This window comes from Lutra lutra, chromosome 1, assembly GCF_902655055.1.
Source record: "Lutra lutra chromosome 1, mLutLut1.2, whole genome shotgun sequence".
Lineage (NCBI taxonomy): Eukaryota > Metazoa > Chordata > Mammalia > Carnivora > Mustelidae > Lutra > Lutra lutra.
This window is the reverse complement of record NC_062278.1, coordinates 50,475,682-50,498,954: the sequence shown is the minus strand read 5'-3', so window position 1 is coordinate 50,498,954 and position 23,273 is coordinate 50,475,682. Positions and strand designations below refer to the sequence as shown.

Here is a 23,273-nt window from a genome sequence, read left to right as displayed (position 1 = left end):
TGAACACAAAATCAAAAAATGAAATTCTTCCCTAGTTCCTCATAGTTGAATCTCCTGTCTCCTCTGCTTATTATTGGAAGGATATGAGCAGAGTTTAGCAAAAGGAAGAAGAAGTGGTAATAACAGATTTTGGTAAGTTGTTATATACCAAGCTTCTACCTTCATTATCCCTCTGAGAGGAGAGGATCATATTATCCCAGATAGTTATAGTTTGAAAAAACCTTAGTGATAACCCATGACAGCTGGTGTAGTACAGAGTTTACAAGTTAAGAGGGAAGTCAAACTACACGGATTCAAATGCTGGCTCTGCAACTTCCTGGCTATAAGACCTTAAGAAAGTTACTCTACTTCTCTGTATTTCAGTTTGCATTTACATAATAGTCATAACGAGGGGTGCCTGGGTGGCTCAGTGGGTTAAGCCGCTGCCTTCGGCTCAGGTCATGATCCCAGGTCCTGGGTTCGAGCCCCGCATCGGGCTTTCTGCTCAGCAGGGAGCCTGCTTCCTCCTCTCTCTCTGCCTGCCTCTCTGCCTACTTGTGATTTCTCTCTGTCAAATAAATAAATAAAATCTTAAAAAAAAAAAAATAGTCATAACGACTATACCTACTTCAAACCTGCCATGACACTGAATGAGTTAGTATAGTTAAGGTGCCTAGAACAGCACCTAGCATAAATTAACAAGCGAGCTCTTAATGTCATTTAACTGAGTCCCCTTATCTAACATATCAAAAGATAAGACATGGAGATATTTATTATACAAAAATACGGAGTTACTAAGTGATGGAAGCAGGGTTAGAATCCAGATCTCTTGACTATTAAGACAGTATGTTCTCTACTATACCATTAAACATTTACTTAGAGCTTAACTCAGCATGCTATAGTACCCCTACATTTCATTTTACTATTTGACAACTTTTCTAAGTATAATATAGATTCTTTGTTCATAAAAGAATATTATGCTGCATATTTGTTTCAAAATAACTTTTTTTCAGTTTATGTTAACTAAAATTATCCCTGGGAAGTGGGAGTAGATACTTTCACCTCTTATTCTATTTATTTCTATACTGTTTGAATTTTTTTACAGCGAATATTTTTTTTACAGTGAATATTTTTATAAATTAAAAAAAGAAAATGCAACTACGAAAAAAAGAAACAATTCACCTTCAGATTATTTCCTGCCAAATTCAGCCATTCCAAATGTACTAGGTCCTTCAGCCCTTCCACGTAGCCAATGCTATTATGAGGCAAATTTAACACCCGGAGTTGGGTCAGTTTGGCCACACCCATCATTCGCACCAGACGATTATTAGCCACTGACAACTGTAGAACAAAACATACCATTATCTTAGAAATAAAATATGCATATTACTTTCACTTTTTAAAAAGATTTGTCTATATGAACAAACATTCCCAAATATACAAACTCATATTGAACTTATCACATATTTTGTCTAAATACTCTATAGTGTAACTATTTGTTATTGTTGGTGTTCTAAGTTGTTCCTAAGCAATGGAAAATACACATAAAGCTGAGCAATCAGACCCTCTCCAGCTGTTCAAAACATTTTTAACAGAGCCACTACTTGAGTAGGGTCCGATATATGGAAGGAGCACCATAGCCATTTGCTGACAGAATGAATGAATGAACTCTTCACCTCCACCATGATGTAAAAGGTTATCTAACAACACAATGTTTTGCCAACACAAAATGTTTTGTTTTTCTAACACTTCTTTTCCTAGTCTATTTTAAATGTGGCACATATGTGTTCATATTCAAGGAAAACTGTCATGTAAAAATTTACGGTAACATTTACTGCTTTCTAGGACTGCAGAGTTACTTTTTGTTAGGTTATTTTGTTGTTTTGTAGAATAATAAACACGTGTAACTATTTCCTCAGATGGCAATACCTACCTGTATTAATCGTCGGCATTTCTCAAGATTTTCCAATTTAATAATCTGATTTTTATCCAGAATCAAAGTATGGATATCAGCTTCACAAGGTAAGTTTGGACTTAATTTCTGTAGCCCCTGTCCTGACCAGTTGACCACTGATCCTTGAAAAATAGAAGAGAAATTGTTAGAAAACACAATAGCTGAGCATAGGAATAGAATTATATTCATAAAATCTCTCTATTTAGAGTTAGAAAACACTAGAGCATAATAAATATCAAGATTTAAAAACTAAGGGGTGCCTGGGTGGCTCAGTGGGTTAAGCCTCTGCCTTCGGCTCAGGTCATGATCCCGGAGTCCTGGGATCGAGTCCTGCATCGGGCTCTCTGCTTAGCGGGGAGCCTGCTTCCCCCTCTCTCTCTGCCTGCCTCTCTGCCTACTTGTGATCTCTATCAAATAAATAAATAAAGTCTTTAAAAAAAAAAAAGATTTAAAAACTAAGGCATTCTAAATGACCACAGATTGAAAATGTTCACTTTCCCTCAGAAATATCAAATTATACCCAGAAATTTGTGATATTCTGTTCAAGTTTTTATGATATAATAATACTCTGGAATTCTTCACATTTAAATATTAACTATTGGGGCCTGGGGGTTCAGTCCGTCAAAGCACCAAACCTTGATTTTGGCTCAGATCATAAATTAAGGGTGGTGGGATGGAACCCCCAGTCAGCTCCACCATTAAGATTCTCTCTCTTTCTCTCTGCCCCTTCCCCCAGCCCCCCCCCATAGCCAGCACAGGTATCTACTCTCTCTCTCAATAAATAAACAAACAAATAAGCAAATAAATAAGAACTATTCCATATTTTGTGGCTAAGTAACGTTTGTCTTTTTTAAATGGAACTAATCTTTTGATAGAGATCAACCTGCTTACAACCTAACTACTAGTATATCCTAAAGTGCCTAAACTATTTTTAAAATCAATGTATAGTTAATTTATCTACAAAATGGGAACAATATACCTAATTAATTAAATTGAGGTGGGGATGAAAACAGAAACCACATGAATAAAACTTAGCCCCGCTCCTGGCATACAGCAATCAATTAAGTTAATTTAGTTTCACAGACGTTCAAATCCTGGCTCCCCGATGAAGCACTGTGGTATCCTGGGCAAGTTATTGTTCGCTTTGGGGCTCACTTTTCCACTCTACAAGATGCGGGTGATAATAATATCTGCCTTATAATGTTGTTCTACAGAAAGAACGAGATCATGTAAAAAAAAAAAAAAAAAACACTCAGAACATCGTCTGGCTCATATAAAAGTGTTCCGTAAAAGTTTACTGCTATTCGGGGCGCCTGGGTGGCTCAGTGGGTTAAAACCTCTGCCTTCAGTTTGGGTCATGATCTCAGGGTCGTCGGATTGAGGTCCCCACTCCCCGTCGGGCTCTCTGCTCAACAGGGAGCCTGCTTCCTCCTCTCTCTCTCTCTCTCTGCCTGCCTCTCTGCCTACTTGTGATCTCTCTCTCTGTCAAATAAATAAAATCTTTAAAAAAAAAAAAAGGTTTACTGCTATTATTGTCAGTCAGTTTCTCTTGGTGGGCTGAGGAGGTGGAGTTTAAGAGAAGCCGATATCAAAAAGGGGTGGGGCCACAGAAACTGCCAATTTCAAGTTTATACATAGATTAAGATTACTGTGGGAAATAATTATGCGAGACTGCTCTCCTGAAAGGTTTCAACGTGTTTTCATTGTCTAATGGATTCCAGCATTTGGGGATGGTCATGAAGAGTCCCTGAGAATTTGGTGAAAGCTGTGTACTGTCCAAGGAAAATGTAGTCTTTGCACACAATTCCACGGGATCGACAGACCTCTTAGAACCATCGATGCTCCTCAACCCCACCAAGAAGTCACGGCCCCCAGATAATGACCCCCTGGTCTAAACTGTAAAGAGAGGCCTTAAGCCTGAGCCCGGCCCCCGATCCAGAAGGCTGCTGCGGAGCCTCGGAGCTGTAACCAAAACAAAGGAGCTCGGCTCCTGCCCGGCGACTCCCGGCCACAGAAGCACCCACACCTCACGCTCCGCTGGGTGGCGACCAAACCCGATCCCAGAACCTGTCTGCAGAACAAAGTGTGGATATCTGTGGGCTCTTGGTCACCCTGAATTTTATCACTGCCAAGGAACACTTCCAAAAAAGGGTTTAACGTCGGTCTAAGAGCTATGTTTGAAAAAGGGTTTCCTGAATGGGATAGGAACACAGAGGATAAGGGAGACGCCTAAAGCGACATATGGAAATCCGGGAATTTCCACTTGGGCATCCAGAATTCAAAGTAAAAATCCAAAAGAGGTCACCGCAGTCCGAAACCCACCATCCAGGCAGCCTCAGAAGCGCGGGAGCTAAGGCACCCGGCCGCGCGAAGGACCCTGGGGATGTAGTCCGCAGCTCGGCCCTCTCCTCAAAGCCGCAGAGCTAGGCAGCACCCCCGAACTACAACTCCCAGAGGGCAAAGCGGCTTCGCGACGCCCACAGCCCCGCATCTAAAGAACTGGTACAGAACTGCACCCCCAAACCCAGGCTTCTTCTCTCGACCAGGTAACTATTTAATTTAGTTCCATGGTGTAAACTTTGGGATTCATGGGTGGGGGTGTCGCCTTACCTTCTCCAGGAGGCAAAGCCGGGTCGACGCACGCCACCGCCATACTTCCCGCTTGCTAATAATACCAAGCAACCGTCCTCCAGCTGCTCGGTGGAGTTTGGAGTCAGGAGGAGGGAGCCGGAAACTACAGCTCCCAGGATGCACGGCAACCAGACGGCCCAATTGGCTGCCGGCGTCTAATGATGTAAAACTCAGGTTTAGAATCTGAACTGCAGTATGTTTAGGAACCCTGATCTGACAGATAAGCCAACTATTGTTAGATGATCCTTTCGCTCCGTTTTCTAGATGTTTGTGAAATTTAACACTTTTACCTTTGAGATTATTATAATGTCGCTATTTAATGCAGATCGAATTTCAGCGCTCTCTGCTACAAGCCTCTATGGCGGCTGCCCCTTTTGACAATTCTGAATCAATTCAAAGTTTTCTACTCTGCTATAGGAATGATTTGGGCAATCTTGTTGGAATAGTCAAAATGGATATATTTCACTTGAAAATTTTACGCATTCCCGGATAGAAGGTTTTGTGCAGTATTTTTAAGTGGTTCTTGAATATTTAACAGAACTTTAGACCTGATGGTATATCTAATAAGTATGGACCTGGAATTTTTGCAAGGAATATACGAAAGAATTTTAGAGTATAGTCTCCAAACTCAAGAATTACACTGCCTAACTCGAGGGGAGTGGGCTCACACTTTTGCTTTAACTATTACCTGCTAACTAGTATGATTTTAACTATTAACACAAGATCTTAGCGAATGGAAAAAGAAATGGAAACAATCTTCAAAGAAGACTTGAAGGAGGACATGAAACTGAGCTAGGGCTTAGTATATGGGTAGACTCTAAACAGTTCAGAAGTAGATGAAAAGACATTAGCATAGGCTGCAAGGTGGAGTCAGGTGGTAATGAAGGTCCTCTCATAGGAAATGAGAGACTAACCTCATAGCAGGACAGAATGTACAAAGGGAACTTCCAATCTCTGTTACACATACCTCCATTCCCTCTTGCAACCTTTATTCTGAACTCCCCTCTTTCTGAAACAGCAATGTACCAAATCTCTGACAATTTGTGTTTGGTAAAATCCACTAACTAACACTTTTAGATTTCTAGGCTCTTGATCCTGTGAACTTTCCCTCCTTTCTGGGTTCTCCTCTGATCTCTGTGACTACACCACCGCCCCTCCCCCCCACCCTTAACGCTTTTTTTTTTTTTTTTAATTTCAAGTGTTTATTTAAATTTCAATTAGTTAACAAATATGGTAAAATGTGTTTCAGGTATAGGGATGCCTGGCCGGCTCAGTCGGTTGAGGGACTCTTGATTTTGGTTCAGGTCATGATCTTGGGATTGTGGGGACTTGGGATCCAACCCTGCATTGGCCTCCATGCTCAGTGGGAAGTCTGCTAGAGATTCTCTTTCCCTCTGCTCCTCCCTCCTGCTGAGACTCTAAAAAAAAAAAATAAATGTGTTTTTAAAAAACTGAGTTTCAGGTGTAGAATTTAGTGATTCATCACTTACATATAACACCCAGTGCTCATCACAAGTGCCCACCTTACTACCCATCACCTATTTAACACATTCCCTTGCCCACCTCCCCTCCATCAAACCTGTTTGTTTTCTGTAGTTAAAAGTCTCTTACAATTTGCCTCCCTCTTTTTTCCCTTCCCCTATGTTCATCTGTTTTGTTTCTTAAATTCCACGTATGAGTGAAATCATCTGGTATTTGTCTGTCTCTGACTAGCACCCAACTTAACTTTTTTTCACTCGATTTCCCACTGTTTTATTCTCAAGACAAATTTCCTAGTTCTGAAGAGGTAATTAAGACTAGGAATCTTTCTCATCTAACCACGAGACCCCTTATTTAGGAAACACAATCTTATATCATAGGTGTAAGAACAAAGCAAGTTTGAATACCGCCTCCAACTTTGTTTGCTGGAATACTTGGTAAGGATTGAGGGGAGTCTCTAGCTCAGGGAGGAAAAAAGGATAATGACTTGGAAGAGGGATCCTGGAAGCTCAGAGGGCACGGAAGGAGCACAGGTTCCTGCACGTTTATAGCAATAGCAGAACCAGAATTTTGTCTGGTTAATCTGACCTAGAATCCAGAGGGAAGTATTCCCTTTATGGAATCAACTAAGCATAGTTGTGGATCCATAAAAGAGTGGCCAGATGTTTCTGGGCACAGTCCCACATCCTAAGTGAACCAGCAACCCTTTAAAATCACACTTCAGGGGGTGCCTGGGTGGCTCAGTGGGTTAAAGCCTCTGCCTTCGGCTCAGGTCATGATCTCAGGGTCTTGGGATTGAGCCCCGCATCAGGCTCTCTGCTTGGCAGGAAGCCTGCTTCCCCCTCTCTCTCTGCCTGCCTCTCTGCCTACTTGTGATCTCTCTGTCAAATAAATAAAATCTTTATAAAGAAAAAAAAAATCACACTTCAGAAACTCTTGTGCTTAAGATACAGCATGTACATCTAAAATCAAATTGCTACACTGTAACTAAACTGTCTCATCTTTTGTATATATATTGAACTTTGCAAGTTCAAATCAAATAGGATTCTACTAACCAACACTATGAACCTCTCAACAAAGTAGCATTTGGTGGGCGGGGACGGGGTGGGGGGGGTGTCAGGCCTAGGCTCCATAATAATTTTCCTTTCTATCAGCAAGGTATACCTGATCTCTGCAATAGCAGATTGCCCTGATTTATATCCTGCAGCTCTAAAGCATCTGCCCAGGGCTATAGGCGAGAGCTAAGTAAAACACCTTTTATCATGTTAATCTTTTCCTCAAATACTTTTCTCTTGTAATTCAACTTTTGAGCGCTAGCATAATCAATCTGGCCTCATCCTACCTCTCACCGTTCATTCCACTACTTTTCACTTGGTGTTTTTGAATGAGGGGTTGACAGAATGAAACTTGTGTTTAAAAAGGTTAAACGGCTCATATAACGAGGAGGAACTGAAGAGTAGAACAGTGGCAGGAAGGAGACTGTTCTAATAGTGGATGGTAACCTTTAACAGCAGTTTCAGGAGAGCATTATATACAAGTTTAGATAACACAAAAAGATAGGAAACTAAAACAACATTTGTGGATAGTGCAATGTATCTTGATAAAACACAGGAGGTTTTCTAATTAGGATGAAAGCTTATATTTTTAAAAAGTAAATGTAATAATAACTTTGAAGTTTTAAAATGACAAAGCTCTTAATGATGCAGACTGGCCAGGTCTAAGGACCCAGAGGGGATCCCACAGGACCAGCCAACAGGATCCTTGGCTTCATGCAGGAAAGAAATCAAATTGAGCTGAGAGGAAGTGAAAGCAGAGTTCACTGAAGATATAGAGAGAGCAGATACAGATGGAGCATCTAGGAGACTCAGAAAGGAAAAGGGAAATGCATTTCATCTTTGCTTGAGGTCTGGGTTTTTACTGAGGATCGTGGTGAGGTATACATGTCCTGTCAGGCATCTAGGACCTGGTCAAAACAAGGGCAAATACTCAGGTGTCCTCCATAAATCACTTACACCCTGGAGCCAGGGATCTAGGTGTCAAGGTGTCTGGAGTCAGTGGTCTTGGAAAATATTCAAGATGACCTCGACTTGTCACTGCTTAGATGTTACCTATTATGCTGGAAGATGCCAAAAAAATCATAAACTCCTTGACATTTACAAGGAGGACATACAATTATTGGTACTTTAAGTCATGTGTAGGGCAGGATTTCAGATCCTAGCAAGAATATAAGCAGGAAAAGGAGCAAAAAAAAAAAAAAAGTTTTCTTTCATGGGGTCCTTTTAGTTTCTGTCTCAATATAAAGAATTTTGCACTGTAAAGATTTTTGAAATGTGCTAATTTTTACAATAAAAAAATCTTTATATGAAGGTTTAGGTGCATTTCTTCTTTGGTTAGTATTCATTGGTAGATTCTTATGGTCCTACTCCCTTATCTGTGACCTATGACATGAAAGGAAAGACTGCCACTATGATATATTTATCCATGGGTTATCTAGAAATCCTAAATGAGCACTAACTCTCCTCATTATTAATTATTATTTAATAGGCATTACACACACATGATAACAAAACCCGAACAGTGCAAAAAGTTATACACTAATAGTTTCATAAGTTTTGTCTGTCCACCTGTCTGGAAGAAAGGCTGCAATTTTTTCAGATTATTGAAGTGGTCTGGAAATCAAAAAAGAAGGTTAGAACAGAAGTTAAAGAATTTCAATAACAAAATTCTACAATGATATTTGGACAGAGAAGCTGGTTGCTCTTCCTTATTACTACAACAAGGTTCCATTTGGGCTCTGTCCAGAGATTAGGGGTGAACAAATAGGAAGCTCTTCCAGATAGAGGAAACAAAACGGGATGGGGAACCAGTGAGTGACTTTCTCCACCATGCCCACTGGATATAAACTGCTAGCTTACCATTCTCTAAAGCAGTAAGATTTCTCTGATGGACAGAACAGTCTTCAAGTATCAATTATCAATAAATAGATAAATTAATTCTAAATAAATGCAAGGGCCAAAATAATGAGTATAAAGGACCTAGCCAACTCAAGATGAGATTCTAAAATTTTTATTTTTTCCTGGTGTAATACATCAGCTAATACCTGTGGAAAAGAAAAAGTGGAAGTATAAATAAATTTCCAGAATAAAGCCTCTGTGAGATATTTTTCAGGTGCCTTTTCCTAATTAACTGGGTAAAAGTTGTCTTTTGTTTAAAAGAGTAATAAAGGAATCCTTGACATTTTTATTTTATTCATCATGTCTTTTGAAGTATTTCCAAAAGGAATTAAACCTATAAAAGTGATTCATCATATTCCCAGTTGAAAATTAAGTGAATGTATAAATAAGAAATTCTCTTTCCTTCGTACTTGGAAAACTGCTTAAATCTCAACAAGTTCATTTATGAGTGGTAGTTTTATTCCCCACCCCCAACTTGATTCACTTTTTTTTAAATTAATTAATTTGAGAGAGAGTGAGCACAAGAGTGGGTGGGGGGCAGAAGGAGAGGGAGAAAAAGAATCTCAAGCAGACTCCCCACTGAGTGCGGAACCTGGAACCCGATAGGGAGCTCCATGCAGGGTTCAGTCCTACAACCCCGAGATCATGACCTGAGCTAAAAATCAAGAGTTGGTCCCCCAACCAACTGAGCCACCCAGGTGCCCTTTGATTCATTTTTTTTTTTTTTTTAATGAGAGGGTATGAGTTAATTTTATGTCAAGTTGGCTAGGCCACAGTACCCAGATATGTGATCAAACATTATTTTGGATGTTTCTATGAGGGCATTTTTTGGGTAAGATTTACATTTAAATTGGTAGACTCTGAGTAAAGCAGAATGCCCTCCATATGTGGGGTGGCCTCATCCCAACATCTGAAGATATGAAGAGAACAAAAGACCGACCTCTGCCAAATAGCATGGAATTCTGTGGCAGACAGCCTTTGGATTTAGCTGCAACATTAACTCTTTGCTGGGTTTCCAACAGCCCACCCTGCTAGTTTTGAACTTGGCAACTTCCATAATCATGTGAGCCAATTCCTTACAATAAATCTCTTCCTATATATATGTGTGTACATACTATTAGTTCTCTTTCTCTGGAGAACCTGTAATACAGGGGTGAGTGGGTGAGGGGAGGGGAAGAGGAATAATCAACTTCCAAGTAGCTTTTAAATACTGAAAACTTTTTGGTGAGGTGGGGAGGCATAGAGCCCAACATGGGGCTTGAATTCACAACACTGAGATCAAGACCTAAGCTGAGATCAGGAGTTGAATGCTTAACTGACTGAGTCACCCAGGCTCCTCAATACTGAAGTTTTGGGGTTTTTTGTTTTGTTTTGTTTTGTTTTGTTTTGAAGATTTTTATTTGACAGACAGAGATTGCAAGTAGGCAGAGAGGCAAGCAGAGAGAGAGAGGAGGAAGCAGGCTCTCCACTGAGCAGAGAGCCTGATGTGGGGCTCGATCCCAGGTCCCTGAGATCATGACCTGAGCTGAAGACAGAGGTTTAACCCACTGAGCCACCCAGGCGCCCCCTGAAGTTTTTATTCTGTAATTATATAGGATGGTCCACCTCATTTGGAGCTCTGTTGACCTCATTTAGAGATATGAACAATTTGTCCATTTGGAATAGACTTCTCTGAAGAGAAAGAAAACTCAGAGTTTAGGTGAATTATGTGCCTCTGATAGATGGCATATAACAGTGTAGCTGGTATAAGTGATCCATCTACCGTAATGATTAGAAAAGCTTTGCTACACAGTTGCTTGTGCACAGAATGTAACAGTTTTCAAACCTAATTTAATTTAAAAAAATAATATCTAAAGGAGTCTAAATATCTCGAGATGTCCTCTTTGCCCTTCAAAACACACTTTCTATTTTGAAATAATGTAGCATGTATCTGTTTATTCTTAATATGTTATTGTAAAAATGTTAGAAAACAGGCAAGCAAAAAATAAAGTTTCCATAATCCTCCCACTGAGAGAAGTCACTGTTAACATGCTGGTGTGTTTCTTTTCAATCTCTTATTGGTGGGAATATATCTAGATCCTTGCCTCTCATATTTTTTTAAAACAAAAATGATTATATACTATACATATTTTCAAAAAATATGCTTTGAGGGGCAACTGAGTGGTTCAATGGGTTAAGCCTCTGCCTTCAGCTCAGGTCATGATCTCAGGGTCCTGTGATCGAGCCCCACAATCATGCTCTCTGCTCAGCAGGGAGCCTGCTTCCCCCTCTCTCTGCTTGCCTCTCTGCCTATTTGTGATCTCCCTCTTTGTCAAATAAATAAATAAAATCTTTTTAAAAAATGCTTTGAAAATTTCTCTGTGATTTAATTTTGGCCATCTCATACCCTTTAATGTTTTTTTACTTTTTCTTCCTTTCCAATTGAAAGGATAATATCAAGCATAAATATATAAAGCATACTGATATGCTGAGGAATGCAAATATATGTGTCAGCTTTTTCTCTTCTGAAATTGTACTTTTAAAATTTTGAAATCACTAGAATTTTCATATTTAACCACAATACAAAGTCTATAATATAGAATGAATATGAATAACAATCTCTTTAAACTAAAATACAAACTCCCAATGGGTGCCTGGCTGGCTCAGTCAGTAGAGCATGTGACTCTTAATGTCAGAGTTGTGAGTTCAAATTCCACTGGGCATGGAGCTTACTCAAAATTAAAAAAAAAAAAAAAAGGAGGAGAGAAAACTAGAGAACAGAGAATGTTATGAAGAAAATCACAAACTCCTTTTCATCCCTTCAAGTAAAATAAACTCAAAAGGCTACTTTATGTAGCTATTCTCCACAGGCAGTTGGGAAACTATGCCCTATAAGCTGAATCTACTCTACCTCCTGCTTTTGTACAGTCTACAGCTGATTACAGCTTTTACATTTTATGTGGCTGGAAAAAAAAAAAAGAATAGTAACATTTTATGACACATAAAATTATATGCAATTCAAATTTCAGTGCCCATAAATAAAATATTTTTGGAATACAGCCGTACTTATTTACCTACTGTCTATGGCTGCATTTACAGAACAACAGAGTATTCATAATTGACACCATATGTGTCATTCTTATCACTTCAGACTGCTGCTACATACTACAAATCACCAAAATATATTTTTACTTGACACCATTTCAAATGCATGCATATCACCACACTGTGACATTTTATTTTTTTATTACTAACATATACCTGTCAAGCAAAATTAAAAAAAGAAAAAGTTAAGATATTCCATCTTCAAGATACAGTGAAATGTGATTATTTTATCAAATTAGATTGCAAAGCATGTTTATTATGCCATAACCATTATCTGTGCTTAAATACAATATATGTCTACCTTACCATACTAACCAGCCATCACAATAGTCCCAAATCACAGCAATCAATCAGAAAAGTTAGAAAAATTTAACGATATCTCATCATAGTAAAATTTCTTCAAAGAAAAAAAGAAGAAAGGAAGCTACTACCAAAGTAAGTTTGCAAGTGGCTCATTTTTTAGCCAAGCAAGGAAAGTCATTACTTTTGGTCTGTTAATTAAATGATGTTTGACTGCAGTCGCTTAAGCAATGTATCCAGAGGGTGCCTGGGTGGCTCAGTGGGTGAAGCCTCTGCCTTCCGCTCAGGTCATGATCTCAGGTCATGATCTCAGGGTCCTGGGATCAAGTCTCACATCAGGCTCTCTGCTCAGCAGGAGCCTGCTTCCCTCTCTCTCTCTCTCTCTCTGCCAGCCTCTCTGCCTACTTGTGATCTCTCTCTGTCAAATAAAGAAATTTTTTTATAAAATGTATCCAGAAAAAATAAACTGGTTTAAGACCATTAGCCTTTAGGTAAGAACAGCTGCTTTAGGTGTTAAAGCTCTGGGAGCAGCACTGATAGTCAATTTAAATTATTTAGTGAAGGAAAATTATTTTGAATGTTTTCCACGGCTCTTAATAAATGGACAGGTGTTACTGATACAGCTTATTTGTGCCTGTTTGTTCAGAAAGTCAACGTTTGAAATGACTGATGAATAGCCTCTATGAATAGGCTGCATGAAACAGGTGAGAATATTCATAAAGAAGTTGAGAAAACACTAACTGATTATACCTGAAGTGAAATCAGCTATGACATGTTTCAACTTAAGTAAGTAGGAAAAGGATCAGCTTAACAGACTTAATAAAACACCCGTGAAAAGGTACGTTGTTATATACTATGGTTGCAACATCATTGTACTATCAGTCAACAGGTACTTTGTGGAAAACATTTGAATTTACCATGTGTTATTGAACCAGTGGTGCTAACAGTAAACTACATTTGTTCTCATGGACTTCACTTGCTGTCAGTCTATGAATTCTTGTCAGAATTAGCAACTGAATATCTGACTTGCCCTACCACACAGCATTTGATAACTTTTTATTGTGAATTTTTTTAAAGATTTATTTATTTAGGGGCGCCTGGGTGGCTCAGTTGGTTAAGCCTCTGCCTTTGGCTCAGGTCATGGTTTCAGGGTCCTGGGATAGAGCCCCACATCTGGCTCTCTGCTCAGCGGGGAGCCTGCTTCTCCCTCTCCCTCTGCTTGCAGCTCTGCCTACTTGTGCTCTCTCTCCATCTCTCTGTCAAATAAATAAATAAAATCTTAAAGAAAAAGATTTATTTATTTGCTCATTTGAGAGAGAGCACGTGAGTACAAGCTGGGGGAGAGCCCCAGACACAAAGGGGGAGAATCTCAAGCAGAATCCCTGCTAAGCACAGAGCCCAGTGGAGGGCTCAATGCCACAACCCTGAGATCATGAGCTGAGCTGAAATCAAGAGTGGGATGCTCAACGGAATGAGCCATCCAGGCACCCCTATAGGATTTTTTTTTTAAGCTTAGGGTGAAGACTGAAATTGTTCTAAATGAAAAGAACCCCCCCCCCCCCCGCCAACCACTATTATGAAACACCGAGAGAAAGGCTTTAAAATTCATTTTTCGGGCACCTGGGTGTCTCCTTCAGTTAAGTGCCTGCCATCAGCTTAGGTCATGATCCTGGGTTCCTGGGATCAAGTCCTTCACTGGGCTCCCTGCTCAGTGGAGAACCTGCTTCTCCCTCTGCCTCTGCTGCTCCCCCTGCTTGTACACTCTCTCTCTGTCAAATAAATAAAATCTTAAAAAAAAAAATTCATTTTGCTAATTTGCAAATGTTGATCATTTAATAATGCTTCTTAATGAACTCAACCTAAAATTGTAAGACAACACAGCACTTAGATGCAAAACCTATTCTATGGTAAAGTCATTTTGACAAAAAATAACACGTTAAAACAAGTTTTATAAGTTAAAACAAAAAGCAAGATCTCCATCCTCATACAAATTTGCAATTATACTTTCAAGCTCAAGCTACATTTTTAGCAGTATTGAAAGACCTCCAAGCAAATACAAAGGAAATTTCCATATTTCGAGACCCATTTAACTGTGCAACTGAGCTTTCATTTAACTTTCAATTGGAAATAGTTATTAATCATGCTAAAAGGAAAATTTCCAAAGAATAATCTAATTCTATAACTGCCTTCTGGAAGATTGACATGCTCAATTATCATATGGATTGATATCAATATTTAGCAGTATTTATCTGGGTGAAAACATATTTTTCAAAGATGAAATATGTAAAACCTCATTACAGGTCAGGATAAACAAACAATCACTAGTAATTGATTTTGGTGGTAGGGAAAAACTTTGGACCCTAATTCAGAGAAATGTCTAGGGGCGCCTGGGTGGCTTAGTCACTTGGGTGGCTACCTTCACCTCAGGTCATGATCTCCAGGTCCTGGGACTGAGTCCCACATTGGGCTCCTTGCTGGGCGGAGAGTCAGCCTCTCTCTCTCCCTTTACCCCTCCTCCCACTCATACACACTCTTTCTCTCTCTCAAATAAATAAATAAAATCTTTTAAAAAGAGAGAGAAATGTCCATCTTCCACCTCTCCCAAAAAGAATTTCATTTTTCTCTTTAGTAGACCTGTTTTATAAAAACTCATACTCAATACTGTGATTATATTTAAATTTCATCAAAGAAAATACTGTGAACATTTTTTTCTCATTATATACCTACATAATGTCCTCAATCTTGCCTATTAGACCACAAAGCCTAAAATATTTACTATTTGCAGACCTCTGTTTTAGATGAACTAAAATCTGAGTAGGAAGTTAGCCAGTGAAAGAGAGGAAAGATTTCCAGCCAAAGAAAATAGCTTGAGTACATGAATAAGAACCAAAAGAATTAGTGGTGCCTGAGTGCCTCAGTTGTTAAGCATCTGCCATAGGCTCAGGTCATGATCCCAACGTCCTGGAATTGAGTCCCTCATTGAGCCCCACATCCTGCTCCCTGATCAGCGGGAGGCCTTTTTCTCCCTCTCTCTCACTCCCCCTGCTTGTGTTCCCTCTCTCGCTGTCTCTCTCTGTATCAAATAAATAAAATCTTTTTAAAAAACAGAATATATGAAAATAATAATCAGTTACTACACACATACTGAACTATACAAACACTACTCTTGCATTTTTGAGCCAATTGGTAATACCAGTTTCTTCCTGAAGATGGCTCCCTTTAATTATTTTCCAACATCTTATTATGAAAAATGTCCAATATACAGAAAATTTGAAAGAATTCTATAGTGAGCACTCATAAACTCACTACTTTGATTCTTTTATCAACATTTTATCATGTTTGTTTTACAACACATCTATCCATTTATGTATCCCTTCATCCAGTTTGTTTTTTGACATTTCAGTACACTCCCCCCTATTTACTTAAGCCAGTGTTTAGTACTCATATGTTCCTAGTTTCCTTTCTTTTAAAGTAACAGCTATATACAATGAAATGCTCAAATCTTAATGAATATTTCCTGAGGTGTTTTGTTTTGTTTTTTAAGATTTTATTTATTTATTTGAGTAGGGGAGAAGAGCAGAGGGAGAGGGACAAGCAGACTCTGGCACTGAGTGGGGCACTGATGAGGGTGGTGGTAGGGGGAGAGGGGCAGGAGGGCTTGATCCCATCACCCTGATATCATGACCTGAGACCAACTGAGCCACTTAGACACCGCTAAACACTGAGTTCTGACAAACTGTGTAGTTAACCCAAAACCTATACAAATATAGAACATTACACAGAAAGTTCGCTTGTATATTTCCCACTCAATCCTTCTCTTCTCACCCAGAAGCAACCACTGTTGTGATTTTTTTCCCATCAAAATTTAGTTTGCACAGTGTAGAACTCAATATATATAAAATCATACAGTAAGAATTTTTTTTTGGTAAGGCTACTTGTACTAAGCATAATGTTTTTGGTACTCATATGTTGATGTGTAAATCAAAAGTTCATTCCATTTTATTTCTGTGTAGTAGTCCATTGTATAAATATATATTATAGTTTGCTTATGTGTTTACTTACTGATGGGACACTACACTGTTTCCTATGTTTTCCTGTATATATTATGAATACAGCTGCTGTTCTTGTATAAAGTATTTAAGTTTTTTTTTAAAGATTCATCTTTTGAGAGAGAGGGTACACTGTGGGGGGAGGAGCAGACAGAGAGGGAGAGAATCTCAGGCGACTTCCCACTGAGTTTGGAGCCCAACTATGGGCTTAATCCCATGACTCTGAGATCATGATCTAAGTGGAAGCCAAGAGTTAGATGCTTAACTGACTGAACCACCCAGACACCCCTTATCTTTAAAGTTTTGTTTTGTTTTTAAGATTGTATTTGTTTACTTGACAGAGAGAGAGTGAGAGCACAAGCAGGCAGAGCTGTAGGGAGAAGGAGAAGCAGACTCCCTACTGAGCAGAGAACCCATTGTGGAGCTCGATCCCAGGACCCTGGGATCATGACTCGAGCTGAAAACAGACACTTACATGACTGAGCCAACCAGGTACCCCTGTATTTTTAAAGTTTTATTTATTTACATAATCTCTATACCCAATGTGGGGCTCAAGGTCATGACCCTGAGATCAGAAAAGTCAAGGGCTCTTCCAAACTGAGCCAGCAGGTTCCCCTAAAGTATTTTTTAATTTAAAAAAAAATTTTAAATTACAGGATAATACAAATGGTGCTTACCCTTCCTATTTTCCAGGATTGAAATGTGGGACTTAAATCTTTCTATCCCAAAGCACATTATAATTCCTTGAAACTTTTTATTACAGAAAAGTATTTAAAAGAGTCAGGGGCTTGGGTGGTTCAGTTGTTAAGGGGCTGGGCTGCCCTCAGCTCTGGTCAAGATCTTAGGCTCCCTGCTCAGTGGGGAGCCTGCTTCTCCCTCTGCCTGAAGTTCCCCTGCTTGTGTGCTCTCTCTGGTAAATAAATAAAATCTTAAAAAATAAATAAGAAATAAAAACTAATAATAAATAATAAAAGAGTACATAACAATGTAGGAACTATTTTAAGAACTCTGCTACCCAATACCAGCTTCAACTCTTATCCAGTCTTGGTCATTTTTTTTTTTAATAAATATTTTTTTATTTTTTTGACAGACAGAGATCACAAGTAGGCAGAGTGGCAGGCAGAGAGAGAGGAGGAAGCAGGCTCCCCGCTGAGCAGAGAACCCGATATGGGGCTCGATCCCAGGACCCTGGGACCATGACCTGAGCCGAAGGCAGAGGCTTCAACCCACTGAGCCACCCAGGCGCCCCATAGTCTTGGTCATTTTTTCATCCATGCCCTTACCTAGTGGCTACTCTCTCATTTTTTTTTTTTTAAGATTTTATTTATTTGACAGAGATCACAAGTAGGCAGAGAGGCAGGCAAAGAGAGAGGGGGAAGCAGGCTCCCCACTGAGCAGAGAGCTCTATGCGATGTGATGCAGGGCTTGATCCTAGAACCTGAGATCATGACCTGAGCCAAAGGCAGAGGCTTAACCCACCAAGCCACCCAGGCACCCCTGCTCTCTCATTTTAAGACAAATCTCAAACATCATGCTGTTTCATCTGTAAATATATAGTATGTATCTGAAAATATAAGAACACTTTTTAAAATTGAACATGATCACAGTAAAATTAGAATACCTAAAGAACTAACAGTACATTTTAATATCATCAAAAATCCAAATCAATATTCATATTACCCTCATGGTCTGTCCAGCATGTTTGTTCAAATCAGGCCTCAAATAAGACCCATACATTGCAATTGGTTGGAGAAGTTCTTAAATTTCTTTTAATCTGGGCACCTGGGTGGCTCAGTTGGTTAAGTGTCTGCCTTCAGCTCAGGTCCGGATCCCAGAATCCTGGGATGGAGCAGGGAGCCTGCCCTCCCTTTGCCCCATCTCTCTCTCATGACTGAATAAATAAAATACTTCTTAAAAATTTCTCAGGACGCCTGAGTGGCTCAGTCCATTGGGCAGCTGCCTTCAGCTCAGGTCATAATCCCAGAGTCCAGGGACTGATCCCCACATCAGGCTCCCTGCTCAGCAGGGAGTCTGCTTCTCCTTCCGACCCTATCCCCTCTTCTACTCTCTCTTTCTCTCTCTCAAATAAATGAATAAAATTTTTAAAAACAATAAATAAAAAATAAATAAAATTTATTTTAATCCATAGGTAGAACCACCTTCAAGTTGTGCAACCAACGCAACTGAACGGGGCCTGACGCTCAAGAGCATCCCACACTTGGGGTTTAATGCCCTGCATTTGCTGTCTTGGATAGTGATAATCCTATCTTTGAATTTGTGTTCTGTAAGTGAAGTACAATGGGAATAATAGGGCATATGCCTGGGGTTTGGAGCCTCAGCTCACAGGCAGGTCCACTTCCTGCTGCTTCCTCACTTTCACGCTGACTCCCAGCACCACACTCACCAAAGCAAGCCTAATGGCCTTCATTCAGCAAGCAGCTTGATGCCCACCCTCATCCAGGACCCAGGTACACAACACATCCCAGGGGACTGCCCGTTCACTGTGAGTTAGGCCAGGAATACGGTGTAAGGAGATGGCCAACTTGACAGCGCCTCCCTCACCACCCCAGCCCTGGGTTGCGGCGCATAACATGTTGGTCCAGACCTCACAGTAAGGGCAACCAAAGAGCTGGCTGGGTCATGTGTGTTCCAGTACATGCATCAAGTCACAAGGCAGGTCCCTGGGCACCTGTGAGGGGCTACACGACCCTAGAGAATGTCCTTGCCTGAGGGAGCATGACATTAAATAGCAAATGAGAAAACAGCTTAAAACATCAAGAGATAGATTACTAAAGAAAGGAAATAGCTTAATATTTTATATCTGTATCCTTCTATTTGAAAAAGGGGGTCCCACTTTCATTTTCACTGGGTCCTGAAAATTATTTGTGCAGGTAGTCCTGTCCATAGGCTCTAATCTCTCTTTTTCCTTTCAATTCACATATTGTTGAAGACTTTAAGTCATCCTGCAGATGCCAATTGCATCCCTGTGGAATTGTTTCACATGTTCCTGTCTCCTATATATCATAGAATTGGTAGCTAGATATATGAAGACTTGATTAGGTTTAGATTTTAAAGTGTACTTCATAATTTTTAATTTTAATAATGCTTCATAATTTTATTTCTTAAGTAATCTCTATACACAACGTAGGGCTCAAATCCATGATCCCAAGATCAAGACTTGTCTGTTCTACCAACTGAACCAGCTATGCAACCCAATAATGCTTCATAATTTTAAAGAAAGCTTCATAGGTTTTAATGCCATATGGTTTTTAAACCTACTCATTTTCTAATCTAGTTACTAGGCATTCATTTCAGAGCCTTCCCTGAAGTCAAGGCCTAAGAGTCTTCGGAATGACCAGCCTTCCAGGAACTATGGTGGTAGATTCTACTTTGGTTCAGTATTGTTCCAGTTTCTAAAAAGGTATATCCCTCCCACACCTATGAAGAGAATGCTATGGGGGGAAACACTAAAAATCGGGCTGAGGCATTACAAAGGCATTCATGTTTACATTCCTGTTACTGTCTTACTGGAACTTTATGAGGCTTTTAGCACTGTTGAAACTTCCATAGGCTTCTCTGAAGTGACTGTCATAGACTCTATCTCCTTTAACCTCATCTGTTCAGCCTTCTTCAGAAGATTCTCCCTCCATTCCCCTATCCCTTAAATATTGTATTTCTGGATTCTTTTTTGCTGATTCACTCTAGTCACTCTTTCTGGGCGTGGTAGACACAGAGATGCAATGTCCAGATCCCTCTACGAGCAAGGGCTTGCTGTCAAACAGTGGACATTGATCATTGTCACTGGCATCCCTACCTATCAGTAGGATCTGGCTCAGCTACTAAGAACACCTTACTTGGGTCATGATCTCTCTGGGGCAACACACATCTGGTGACAATGTGGAAGTATAAACAGGGTTGATTATTTCGTCAAACATGGAATACTCAGACAGGCAATAATTGTTCCAGAGCTCCCGCTGGGGTTGACTGAGGTTTGGTTGGGCCAGTAATTTATTTAACTTCTGCCACACATTGCTTTCTCCCCTCTCCTTTCACAGGACTTGATCCCTAATAAACATCTTACACCCTAAACACAGTCTCAGGAAATGCTTCCAAAGAAGGCAGCCTGTAAATCTAGGTGATATCACCACACATTCTATCACCTGGATGTCCATTACTCTTAAAATATATATTACAAACACTCCTTTGAATTTGTTTAACTTCCTAAAACAAAGCTCCACCTTAATGTACTATAGGCATCTTGAGCTCTGACTTTGCAAAATTGACCCTTTACCCCACAAACATGCTCCTTTCTTTTATCTGTCCTTTAGACAAATGATATCATTATTCACTAAGTTCCCATCTTCACAATTTCCTTATCTCCTCTATTAACTATCCATTGCCATGTCAACTCCTAAACATAATGGTTTAAAACAACAAGCATTTATGATCTCATCGTTTCTCTGGGATAGGAATTCAAGACAGTTTATCTGAGTGGAAACATAAGAGCAAGGAACATGTTCTGTCCCTAAGCTTCCAGAGTCTGGAGCAAGGATATGTTGATTTCAGCCCAATGTTATTCACGTTAGACTTCTGGCCTGCAGAACCAAAAGAATGTATTTCTGAACTTTTAAATTACCAAGTTTGTGGTTAATTTGTTATAGTGACCACAGAAAACTAATATAGCAAGTAAGTATACGTAAGAGGTGAAGAAGCAATGAGCAGAAGAATGATCTTTTCTCAGGAACTATAAGAGGCTGAGAAGAAGGCCAACTTTAGTTCAGTATTGCTCCATAAGGAAACAAATGAGAAGAAAGGACAGCTGAGCCTTTTACCTATAAAAGAGAATTTAAGGTGGGGTGCCTGAGTGGCTCAACTGCTTAAGTGCCCAACTCTTGGTCTCAGCTCAGGTCTTGATCTCAGGGTTTTAAGTTCAAGGGTTTTAAGTTAGGCTCCAAATAAAAAAACAAAAGAAGGGGCTCCTGGATGGCTCAGTGGGTTAAGCCTCTGTCTTTGGCTCAGGTCATGAACTTGGGGTCCTGGGATGGAGCCCCGCACCAGGATAGAGCCCCACACTGGGCTCTCTGCTCAGTGGGGAGCCTGTGTCCCCCTCTCTCTCTGCCTGCCTCTCTGCCTACTTGTGATCTCTCTGTCAAATAAATAAATAAAATCTTTTTAAAAAAGAAAATAAAATAATAAAAGAGAATGTAAGGATAAAGTAACCAAAAATTTATGGTGTTGGAAGCTGTCCTATGATACTATATAAATACTTTTAGGGGCTTTTGTATACCCTCTTCCTATTCTAAGAGTATGTGAGCACAATTTAGGGTGTGATAAACACAATGTGTTACAAAGAACCCTGAGTTGCCAACCCAAGAATGCCCTCCAAGAAAGAGTAAAAGAACGAACTAAAATCCCTAAGATCTAGTTTTCTGCTTTTCCTCCAAAGAGCTACTCAGACCAAACTGAATTTTGAAGACCAGTAAAATAAAATCTTCCTAAAATGCTTGGGAAGGTACTATAAATTCTGGGGTTCTGTGGACCAATTCCTGCTTGTACATCTGGACTCCATCCTCTACTCATATCCAGCTGGGCTTGGAGCTTGTAGAAGCCAGGTGGTTTTCTTCTCTCTCTCTTTCTTTTTCTATAGTGATCAAACATTAATCAGCAGTGATTTAAAACCAAGAGAACTGTATGAATGTCAGGTGATTAAGTTCATCAAGCCATGGAAGCCGGAGGCATCCATCTGCCTACAGTCTATTTGGAGAATGTCTTCCAAGTATACTAGGTATTCTGAAAAGCTGGTCAGAGCTGGTCAGACTGTCAAATTCCTCCTCTTTTCTTTTCAATCCCATGCTGATCTCTATTAATTCATTTTTTAAATTTTATTTTTCACCCAAGGTGGAGTTCAAACTCACAATCCCAAGATCAAGAGTCGCACGCTCCACTGACGGAACCAGCCAGGTGTCCATTAACTTGTTGAGACTGGTCCAACATAACTCTACAGCTTTCTTAATATCAGTCGGCCACGTTATTGGACTTTTCAAGCCTTTTTAACTACCTTTTTAGAGTAAGCAGCTTATATAGGCAGCATCAATCAATCCTTATATTTGGTTTCCTAGTCAAATACTCCCAACACACAATTCAAGAATTGTCTCTTGCCACTTCCCAACACGCTAGTTTCTAGCGTCACTTAGGGGCTCAAGCAATAGAAGCATTGGCCCTCCCAGTGGGCTTGGCCAGAGCTCCCTTTTCCAGGTCTCCAGACAAAAGCTTTGCCCTTCTCTGTGCAACCAACCACCAGTCCCTGGACTGCAGTACGCAGAAGTTGAAATCTAGCTTTTCCCAGACAGGCAGCTGTCATTTTGCAGTGCTTCAGCGGTTACTTAATAGGGGTTTTATAACCTGAATAAACTAATGTAAATTATTTGGCATAATTCCTGGCACAGAAAGAGAACTCAATGAATGTTAATCATAATTAATGCAAGGCACCGTCATGTACAATTCGATTAGCAAGGCGTGGGAGACAGTTCAGATGTCATTACTATTTTCCAAAAGTGAAACGATAAAATTTAATTGTGTTGTTTGTGGAAATGGGCCAACATGGAAGGCAAAATGTGACTTTAAGTTTTACCTGTGGGTATTGTCTGTAGATCACTACACTATGGAGTTCACATTCCGTGCAGGAGGACGATGGCTCTAGAACACTTGGCCGTGGGAGAGAGAATGACTCAGAAAACAACCACCAGCCTAAGCGACCGTCAACCCTCCTCTCGCTCTGAGAACCCGCTCGGCTTCCGGAGGAAAGAGGCTGCGGTGATAGACGTCATCACTGAGCGCCGGGGT

At 40.0% G+C, this 23,273-nt stretch overlaps 1 protein-coding gene across 3 annotated transcripts in view; it reads right to left on the bottom strand.

Moving 5' to 3' along the window:
• The window catches only part of CEP97 (centrosomal protein 97), a 47,987-nt gene extending 24,758 nt beyond the window's left edge, over positions 1–23,229 (bottom strand). Inside the window, exons 1-5 of one of the 3 annotated variants that reach the window (XM_047723462.1) lie at positions 23,062–23,229; positions 8,056–8,159; positions 4,544–4,719; positions 1,913–2,055; positions 1,162–1,320 (exon numbers count right to left, since the gene is read on the bottom strand). In XM_047723462.1, the coding sequence (XP_047579418.1) occupies positions 1,162–1,320; positions 1,913–2,055; positions 4,544–4,586 (345 nt within the window). In that variant the 5' untranslated portion in view covers positions 4,587–4,719; positions 8,056–8,159; positions 23,062–23,229. The remainder of the gene's footprint in view (positions 1–1,161; positions 1,321–1,912; positions 2,056–4,543; positions 4,720–8,055; positions 8,160–23,061) is intronic. The other 2 variants (XM_047723442.1, XM_047723452.1) reach the window with 2 other exon arrangements.
• Positions 23,230–23,273: the final 44 nt, after the last annotated feature.